Here is a 10,847-nt window from a genome sequence, read left to right as displayed (position 1 = left end):
GCTGGAAAAAGAATATATACATTTGAGTACATAATGAAAACAATGAAATACAATTGCTTGTCATTTAAAAATTTATTCAATTCTCTCACTTTCCGATGCAATTTTTTATTATAATTTATTTAAATTTCTTGGCATGAGCGATGTTTGCAAAAGCAAATGTATCCCCCTCCTTTCCCTTTCCGCCCCTCGATGACCTCTCGTGGCTCGCTCCGACTTCTCATGCGCAAATTACGCAATTCAGCTTTATATTAACGCATCTGATGCTAAGCTGTTCACCAGGTCAAAACAAGAAATAAACATCTGGTCTTAAACTTACACATTTATACTTCAAACGGCTAAGTCAAGACACATTTTCCATATTGTCAAATAACGATCTTCCATTATCAAATTTCAATCTCTCTCGATGATAACTATATCCCGAGCTGTCTGTGGCCTCCCAGAATGCTGCTCACGGATGTATGCGTATTTCTGAATCATTTCAAAAACCCCTTTCTATGAGTTTTCCACATTGAACGCCCCTAATTAAACGACCCTAACTTTATCTTCTTTTTTATGTCCGTGACATCGGTCGTTCCCGACTGTGATGTCGGCGGCATTTAAGGTATAATCGTCGATACCATTTGAAGAATTGCATCGGGTGCCTTAGGAATTACGGAATATACCCCCAGGAGGCTCTCTGGATAGTAAATAGCGCAACTCAGTTGTTTTCAAGACGCTCATGTGAGGCGAGTGTGCTATCAGTTGTAAAGTTGAATTATATTGTTTAAAGTTGGGGAACTAGTGCCATCAAAATATTCCCGAAATGTCGACTGATTTTTACATAAGATATTACGTGGGCCATAAAGGAAAGTTTGGTCACGAATTTCTTGAATTTGAGTTTCGGCCTGATGGCAAGTTGAGGTACGCCAACAACTCCAACTATAAGAATGACACAATGATTCGCAAGGAGGCATATGTTCATAATTGTGTCATGGAAGAACTAAAGCGTATCATCCACGATTCTGAGATCATGCAGGAGGACGATTCGCTCTGGCCACAACCGGATCGAGTTGGACGCCAGGAGTTGGAAATCGTCATCGGCGATGAACACATTTCCTTCACAACATCCAAGACCGGTTCGCTTGTTGATGTGAACCAATCAAGAGATCCAGAAGGACTGAGGTGTTTCTATTATTTGGTGCAAGATCTAAAATGCCTCGTGTTTTCTCTAATTGGTCTCCATTTCAAAATCAAGCCCATTTAATTAAATTCTGTCATCGTTTAGTTGGTAAACTTGTTTGGCAGAGTGGGCGGTCAGTGAGTTGTTTTAAAACTTTTATTTTGGGAATTGCATTGAAATTGTACTAAAGCAATGCTAAGATGGTGGTTCGTTTTTATATTCATGTATTCTGTCGAACCTCAAGTACACAAATTGACCTAATTGGTGACTTCAGTGACTGGTCCACACAGAATAAGTTAATTTGAATAACGAAGCATGTATCAAGATACCTGAGTAATTGATGTACAATTCTTCATTATTTTCATAATAAATAATTCTTAATGTAGACGGTTTGATTCATTTAGTGTCACTGCTATATTCCTGCTACAATGTTTCATATTAGCTAATTACTTCGATTGGAGACAATCAACTTCGGGTATTGAAATTTAATTTAATGAATGCCTTAAATTGGATGCGTATCAATTAGTTGTTTAATTTACGCAGCTGTGACTGCTTTCCTTGAATAGCTAATTGTCCTGTTCTGAATTCTTAGGCGTGATAATATTCAAGATTTGCAGGGGGATATTCCAAAGAATGAGTGACACTGATTGTAATGAATTGTGATATAGTGAGCTATTTCTCATTTTCTGAGTTAATGGTGGACAGCTTGTTATTGGATTAGTGTGTTATTATGGCATTAAACATTTCTTTTTGGACATGTTGGCAATCAAGCCGATATGGGTATCACATACTAGTATACCAAAAAATCTAAATATTACTTGCATGAAAACGTCAATGATTATTTTCTTGGCCAGATGTCGCATCCATTCACTATTATTGGGTAATGTACCGGTCAAGGTAAGCTAAGGATGGACACAGCTACCAAGTAAATATTGTTACTCTTAACAAAACAACCCGACATCCTATTCTACACCAAATCCCTCATCTCTGCGTTCCTCCATCCATATCCTATCCCTGCCCATTTCACGTTTGCCTATCATTCTCCCCTCAATTGCAGTGCTCAACATCCCACTGCCGATCAATATACCCTTCATCCATTTTTCCTGCCTCCATAGGATTTCTCCCGACAAACCCCTTTCTTCGCCCGCCATACCTCGTACTTCCTCATTGTTTTCTTCTCTGTCCATTACACCTCCATAGTTCTCCACACCCACATTTCAAAAGCCTCCAATCTGTACGTTTATCCTCCTGCTTCAGTGATCATGTTTCTGCGCTGTACATAACTTCACTGCCTATCAAAGTTTTTACGAGTCTTTTCTTAACATCCTTACTCAACGTCCCTGTCATAAACTCCCTCATTGTGTAGTTTAATTCTTCTCCTTACATCCCTGCTACTTGGACCATGTTGGTCCAAAACACTTTCTAAATACGTAAACTGTTCCGCCTGCTCTAATTATTGCCCTCCTATGTTAAGGTTAAGCTTAACCCTTGTCTTTATGGAAAATCGCATAACCAAATGTAACTGATTTTATGAATCCCCCAGCGTCTTATATATGGCCTGTTAATTGCTACCTTTAATATGCGAGGTACGTCAGTTACAAAAAGGAAACTTAATTCGGTTTTAATTTTAAATACCGGAAATGAGAGGAGAACACATTTGTCACTAAGTAGTGAGAATTTGACGGACTTTTTTTTTAATCCTCGCGCTATTATCGCTCTGCATTTGTTATAATTTGGCGGAGAGGTATGGAGCGAGGGTTGTCGGATATTCTTTGAGATCGGGGCGCGTGTGTTGTCACAAATCGGACTAGTTGTCAAAATACTCGAAAATTGATAAAGCCGAAATATATTCCACTGCATTACCTATTGTATAATTATATTTCTATGTTCAACTGATCTAATGTAAAATGTAAGTTTGGTGATTTTTTTGCCATGGTACATACATAGAATTCAATTGGCCAAAGCACGCTGTCGTAGGCATTAAAATGATTGCATTTTTAATTTGATGTCGTGAAGTCTTCTGTTGTTGCGTAATTTTATGAACTAAACAATGCCTTATTAAACTTATTTTATCTCGTGACACTTTTCAAATATTTACTTTTTCGTAATTGCTTTGTGTCATATTACAGACCATTCTGTTTTCGCTACGTTTGTTTCAGGAGCCGCTTTCGATATCCGAGTGATTGTCTGAATCACCAACGTTATGACAATTACATAAGGGGAATTCATTTGGTTAATCCATCCTGGCAGTTCATATCTCTTCCACAGTTTAGCAGAAATGCATTCAATCCTCTCCCAAGTTTATTGCAAAGGTTAGTTTTTTGTTGAAGGATATATCATTACTGTTGTCATCGCTTTCATTTGTGAAGTTTTGCCTGATGAGTAGAATTACTTTGCATTTTATGTAGTTATCTTATTGTCGATCCCATGAGGTTCTTTTATAAATTTTATATGGTCAGGCAGAATTTTATTTTAACTTTACCTAGATTACGCTCCAGAACAGAATATGGAAACAAGGTAGCTTTAAGGCGTTTTGGCCCAATGAAGCCGGATTTTGTTGGATACTACGATGAATAAACGTTGCCATATGTGTGGCTGTTATTTTTTAATTTTTTGTTAACAATTCAATTTTCCTAATATTAAGTGATAACATCAAACTACTTGGATCCTTTTCTGCCCAATCCCAGTATTTTTCGTAAAATCAAGCCTGAAAAATCAGGATGCATCTTATGGGCCGGCATATGCGGTAAATTTTTGAGTCGTATGATATGATAAATAAGGCTGGATAATTACGGCTGGAAACGTGACTACTTCATAATTTTATTCACGAAAAACCTCTTGCCAACATTTCGAAGAATGTAACCGAGGTGATTTGTTGTAAACAATGCCTTTTGTGTCACCAACAAGACATTTTGTAGTTTTTGCTAATAATGTAATTCCTTCCAAATAATATTTTCCGTGAATATTGAGTTTTTGACCCTGGTGAGGTTTCTCTTGGTGAGGAGACTCTTTGCCACTAAGGAATCCCATGGTAGATTGTTAAGTTCCATATTTGGAAGAAGGTTTTCTATTACATTCAAATCCTGTCAGCTTTCATGTTGTGATACACAACATGGACCGAGGTATGTGCCCTGCATGCCATAGCATTTAATTTGGCTGTTGAGTTGCCTGCATGAATAATCAGTAATTGTAATATAATTTTTCTGCATTTTCAAGCAACCTCATTGCACAATGTTAAAAATTAAATAATTTTGTCTATATAATTTTTTTTAAATATTTAAAATCATCTTTTACATTTTTTTAAATGTGTACGGATTGCACCATCACAAGTTTCTTTGGTATTTATGGTTTTTCCACCTCTTCCATCATTTGGAATTAATGTAATAATCAATCGCTACCAAATTCTAAAATATGACAGTAACGACATTATTATTATAGTATTGTGCCATATTTAATCACAACGTTATCAAAAACTAAAGTAGTGTTAATTATGCATAGCTACAAATATTTACTGTGTAACTTTAATAATTTGATATGGTTTTAAGAATTTTTCTTTTTTTTTGTGTTGATTTTTCCCTTAATTTACAATTATCTAATGATTTTTTAAGTGAGTGCTTCAATTGCACTTTGGTGTGACATGATTAAGTCAAAAAAAAGTAATCCTAATATATATTTTTTTGACAGGCCTTTTGAAGAAGTCGATTCTTATAGGTCATTGAAATCCATTGACGTTGCAGGCTTTGATGTTCCCAAACCAGCTCAAAATTTTGAGGAGGTCAATTTTCCTCAAGGCATACAAGTTGTGATTAAGTGAGTGTGGACTTGTTTTTAATGTAGAAGAAATGAGGAAACAATATTTTTTTCGAGATATTAATGGCCTGTTTTGTGATGTGACTGATAACTAGTTGCATGTTCGCTACAGGATTGTGCATGAAAAGTAACTGATTGGGTACTCTTATTGGTGGCTATTTTGCTAAATCTCTGCCCATTAGGAAGCAATGAGTTTCTCAGTACATACATAAGTATGTACATTCAATCTACATGGCCTACACCTTTGGATTGTAAGTCTAGTTCATTGTTAAGAGGCTAAGGCCACATTTAAGTGTATATTGTCGTACAGGAAGTCTCAGATGTAACATGATTAATTTTTCTCCTGAAAATGTCACAGTTTAAGTTGAAACTTTCATATCCCAAAGCACATTCACTCCAGTGTATACTTCATTTCATTGAATGAACTCTGTAATCTCTGCCATTTTTATTACTGATGATTTAAAGAGAATTTGGTGGAACAGAGAGAAAATGCATCGTCGTGAGTGGCTCACGTCAATGGTGTCATGCCCAATCTTTTGAAATTGCATCTTGGGGAATTACAAAAAAAAAAGTTTGTAGATTTCGGCAAATTTAATTGTGTAATGACCAGTTTCATTAAATATGTAATATGTGGGGGATTGAGATGGTGCGGGGGCTAACGTACTGGCTTCCCACGCTGAGGGCGCGGGTTCAAATCCCGGAGGTGTTGAATATTTTTCAGGGGTATCTCGATCCCTACTTGAAGTGCTCTGTGGAGGGCACTTTGAGTGAGTAAGCTGTCCGTCGGATGGAACGTTAAGCTGCGGACCCCTTGGCACCTTTCGTAAAGAGTTGGCTAATGCCAACGCCGGGTTTCTCTCCGCCCTTTGTCCTTTCCTGTCCATCCCTAATGGCGCAAATGACTTGAGCTGTTGGTCGCCTCCCCTAGATACATACTACTATTTAATATGTATTCTCAGGAACCAAGGTACCAACCACGTACAAATGTGATGAAATTGGTCGTACCACGATAGTTTATGTTGAAATCTACAGAGATTTTTTCCTTCCTTTTTTTGAGGCTGTTCAGTTAACCCATTTGGCACAAATCGTGGTTATACAAATTTAATGAGCATCTAACTTAGTAATTAATGCTGGCCAATGTAGCAATCGTGCAAAGAAACATTAAGGAAATTAAAAATGTAATCATTGCAAGCATTAAGGGGACATGGTAGTCCATTGATTGAGTATTGGATTACTGACTATTTGAGGGCCCACGCTCAAATCCCGGAGATGCCTCCGGGCACCCTCCACTTCACCAAAACTGTGTGGTTTTTCGGTACCAAGTATTCCTGGGAAACCTGGGGCGGCACAGGAGAAGGAACTGGTCCTCCTACTATGATGTGTGAATTCCACATGTCATTGGGCTTAGTACAGGTTGAATTCTATCCTCGCCTATCAAAATAACCCAATCATTCATAACTGGGTTTGTTTGTTTTTATGCACTTTAGTTACTCAAGGCAATACGTAATGGAAAAAACTAATTGTTTAAGAATTTACATTGTGCATAAATGTATATTTTCTGATTCTGTGGGAAAAAAATGGCTTACAATATTAAATGGATGGTTGAACTTAATATGGACCATTCCAAATAAAATGTCCTCTCTGTAGAGTGAATTCATGAAATGGTGTTTTTATGGACAGTTGGATGCAAAGAAAATGAATGATTCTCCAATAGATGTGTGAAGTTCTATGAGAACAATGCTGACCAGAACTCTCATTTAGTCTTTGTAATTTGAAAAAACTTTTGAGTTTGAGATGTTTAGGATATTCGTAATAGTAGTAGTATTTAGGGGAGGCGACCGACAGCTGAGGTCATTTGCACCATAGGGGATGGACAGGAAAGGATGAAGGGTGGAGAGAAACCCGGCGTAGGCATTAGCCTACTCTCTACGAAAGGCGCCAAGGGGTCCGCAGCTTAGCGTCCCATCCGACGGATGGCGTACTCACTCAAAGTGCCCTTCACAAAGCACCTCTAGTAGGGATTAAGATAACTCAGAAAAATATTCAACACCGCCAGGATTTGAACCCACGCCCTCTGTGTGGGAAGCCAGTATGTTAGCCCCTGCACCATCTCGATCCCCAAGATATTCGTATGGCTAGGATTAATGTTTAACTTTAAAAGTGTAGTTCCTGATGTATATGCATGTGAGTATAAATAATTCAGTAATATATTAAATGTTTTTTCCTGTATTGAGGGAGTAACCTCATTATCTCCCCTGGGATTTTCATTAATTCAATCTCAAATTGAGATCAAAGTGAAGAATGATGGTTGCTTCTGGATTATAAGTAATTGAGGCATTGACATATCAAAGGAGTGCCTGAATGTCCTTTAAGCCTTAAATATAAAGTTGTTAGGAGCTGTTTAAGTTTTGGAAGAGTAAAATTTAACATGTTCCAATTTCATGAAGTGACTTTTAGGTAATGAAATGTTTCAAACTAAATTTTGAAAAATGCTCCCTAAAATAAGATATATTCAGAACTCAAATGTCATACATGACTAATTGAGAATAAATTAATATTGCATGGCACAGGCAAACTGGATTTTCGGAACCCACACCTATACAAGCCCAGTCTTGGTCAATAGCATTGAGTGGTAGAGATATGATTGGTGTTGCAGTCACTGGATCAGGGAAGACACTAGCTGTGAGTAATAGAATAGAGTGAACAATTATTGTATCCTTAGTAGTATTTTCATACCCTCTTAATTTGTTGGCTCTATTTGAGATTTATAATTAATGCTCAGAAAAGAGAAAAAATCATTGATTCACTTGGAGGGTAGGATACAAGACCCACTAAGAATTAAACTGCAACAAAGTAGAATAATAATTTCTACTTGGGTTTAAATGAATTAACACTAGGTATCTATCTCATTGGCATTGTATTTCAAATGCTCTTTTCATTACATGAAACATCACCAAAACCTTTCGACCTTAATTTTTACCTTTTTCGCATAATCTTGGATATGATAGAGAAATGGACACCATTCCTATTTATCCCTATTAAATTATACTTAACATTCATTAATGCCTTATAAATGCATGACAATCGCTGGTATTTTATTTGCAAGTAATGGGTTATGTGATCAATTCAAATTATGCATGAAAAACCTTAAACCTGGTCTGCAACTGAATGATCTTCTTGATACCTGACGTATTATTAGAACATATGGTTGTATATACCTCAACATGATTGTTCTCCATGAAAATGTAATTCGGTTCCTCTGTGGCATGTGTGATTAGTATTTCTACAGGATTCACAATCAAGTTGCTTTCTCTGAAACCAGACTCCTTGACTTACAAATAATATTATTGGGTTTCAGGGATGTATACAATTGATTTCGCTGAACATACTGTTAATTGAATGGCTATGAGATTATGGTTATTAGTGCAATTAATGTCACCACTTTTAAGTGGGTTTTGAAATCTTATTTGCGACTGAATATTTCAGAATGTGCCTTGATCTTAGCATGTGTTAACTGGTGAAGTGAGATTATCTTCAAAGCATGTATTCATTCAATATATTAATAACCCACATTCATATTTTTAATCAAAGTTAAAAGAGTGTTTAACTATTGATTAAATGAAAAACTCCAATAGCAGTAAACAGTTTACCTTTCAAAACTAAGTACAAACGAGATTAGTTGGATAATGCCACAAGTCAAAGGATGGGGTTAAGGGTTAATAAGGAAAGGTGAATATGTATTCGTATTCGCCTTTCTTATCCCTTTCCTTATTTACCCTTTACCCCATCCTTTGACTTGTGGCATTAGCCAACTAATCTCATTTGTACTTTGTTTTGAAAGGTAAACTGTTCACGGCTTTTGGAGTTTTTCCTTTATTCAATACTACTGACCGTAAGAGCTCAATTTTATCAATATAGTGTTTAATTAGTAATATAATATTTAAATATATCTATAAGAAACAAATATTTTGCCCGCAAATACTGATGAAGGGTAAAAAATGATAATGGACAACATTTTTTAATTAGCATTCATCTATGATTGCATCTAATTCTGGTTAGGTAATATGCATTACATTTAGCACATCTATTCTATGCTTAATTTCATTTTGTTGAAGCTAATTTATATCCCTATTTTACTTTCAGTATCTCCTTCCAGCTATCACTCAAGTTTTATCTCAACGTCAGTACGTTGACAGGAAATACCCTTTGGCTGTAATATTAGCGCCGACCCGTGAGTTGGCATTGCAAATTCATCAAGTGCTCATCAAGTTCAGTATGTACATGCCTGTTCGTACAGTTTGCATCTATGGTGGGATTAATGTGCAACAGCAGGTAATTACACGAAAATGATTGTTTTTGTTGCCCTGATATTTCATATTGTAATTGACCATTTTAGTTTGTTGCTCAATAACTGCATGGCTGGGCCTTGTTCAAATTACCAAGAGCCACTATTTATTATTCGTACTGTTGTATATTTACCCAAACTAAATGAGCAAATGAGAAGATTTTTGGGTTGAATGTTTCAACCGTGCAGACAGACATGAGAAATATTCATGTCATTATCATCACAATTGGGTCCCTTTATTTCTGGTGAATAGTCATGTTAATATACTTGATGCAGTAATGTTTCTGGTTGTTTGTCTATCATGGATGATTCTTGTATGATTGTCCTTGTACAGCATTGAGTGTGCCACTGAAGAATAGCCCTAATTACATCAAGTGACAAATAGTACATATATTGGTAAGAATCTGGTGATAAAAGTTCTTTCGAAGAGTAAGTAAACAGTGGGTGATAAATAAATAAAGGATTATTGAGGACTTTGATATTGTGTGTGGCTGTTTAAGGTGCTGAGAAATTTGGTCGTTTAGGATGTAGAGGATAAACATAGATTGGTGATTATTTACGGGTAGATTATTTGCTGCCCCTGGTGGCGATGGGGTGACGTCCCCGCCTACCAATCTAGAGGTTACGGTTCAATTCCCCCCCTTAGGTGGGTTTTTCTCCACGTAGGGCCTGGGTGTTTGTAATTGTATTTGTTATATTATTGTTAAAAGTCTGATGTAAAGGCCTAAGTGCTAGTTTCAAATTAATGTGAAATAAATTAATTATTTTGGGAATAATAAAGGTTACAGAGGCAAGATACCCTCCCTTTTCACCACATGTAAGGAGTAGGTTTTCGGAGAGTAAGGCAAAGGGAAATGGTTGATGGAAAGATAACCAATCAATGAACTGACCGTGTTAGTTATTCTAATCCTGAGGGGATCGCAATGGTGCAATGGTTAACGTACTGGATTCCCACCTAGAGGGCCTGAGTTCAAATCCAGGAGACAGCAGATCTTTTTCAGTGGTATCCTGATCCCTTCTTGGGGTGCTTTGTAGAGAAATGAGCTTAGCCATTGGTCGCCGCCCCTATTACTGCTACTATTACTCTAAACCTGATTGTGTTTTCTCAAACATTCTGGGTATCGCGATCCTTAGTTGAGGTGCTTTGTGGAGGGCACTTTGAGTGAGTACACCATCCATCGGATGGGAGGTTAAGCTGCGGACCCCTTGGCGCCTTTCGTTAAGAGTAGGCTAATGCCGACGCCGAGTTTCTCTCCACCCTTCATACCTTCATGTCCATCCCTAATGGTGCAAATGATCTCAGCTGTCGGTCGCCTCCCCTAAATACTACTACTACTACTCAAACATTCTGCTTAGCCCAGGGTGAAATGTCTATACACTCATGAAACCAATCAATCACCTAGCTCTTTATTGACTCTGGTTAGAATTCAGGTTTGCAATGGCTAAAACTGTAATGGTAATTTAAATGTTATCTTTTTAGTTGGATGATAAATTCTGAAGCCTTGAAAATCAATTGTATTATGTTTACCATGA

General features: G+C 37.0%; 2 protein-coding genes across 3 annotated transcripts in view; both read left to right on the top strand.

The window, feature by feature from the left end:
• The first annotated feature begins 523 nt into the window (after positions 1-523).
• On the top strand, positions 524-1,544 carry mago (mago, exon junction complex subunit). Its single transcript, XM_071599111.1, has one exon. It carries the CDS (start codon positions 803-805, stop codon positions 1,241-1,243), a length of 441 nt encoding a protein of 146 aa, XP_071455212.1. The 5' UTR covers positions 524-802; the 3' UTR covers positions 1,244-1,544.
• A 1,390-nt stretch (positions 1,545-2,934) lies between these two features.
• The window catches only part of LOC139700576 (probable ATP-dependent RNA helicase DDX5), a 24,305-nt gene continuing 16,392 nt past the window's right edge, over positions 2,935-10,847 (top strand). For both annotated transcript variants that reach the window (XM_071599109.1, XM_071599110.1), the window contains exons 1-5: positions 2,935-3,068; positions 3,319-3,471; positions 4,844-4,969; positions 7,540-7,651; positions 9,113-9,301. In XM_071599109.1, coding sequence (XP_071455210.1) covers positions 3,067-3,068; positions 3,319-3,471; positions 4,844-4,969; positions 7,540-7,651; positions 9,113-9,301 — 582 coding nt within the window. In that variant the 5' untranslated portion in view covers positions 2,935-3,066. The remainder of the gene's footprint in view (positions 3,069-3,318; positions 3,472-4,843; positions 4,970-7,539; positions 7,652-9,112; positions 9,302-10,847) is intronic.

Source organism: Hetaerina americana, unplaced genomic scaffold (genome assembly GCF_022747635.1).
Source record: "Hetaerina americana unplaced genomic scaffold, ioHetAmer1.1.p SCAF_1, whole genome shotgun sequence".
NCBI lineage: Eukaryota > Metazoa > Arthropoda > Insecta > Odonata > Calopterygidae > Hetaerina > Hetaerina americana.
The sequence above is the reverse complement of the archived record's forward strand: the minus strand, read 5'-3'. Positions and strand labels throughout refer to the sequence as shown.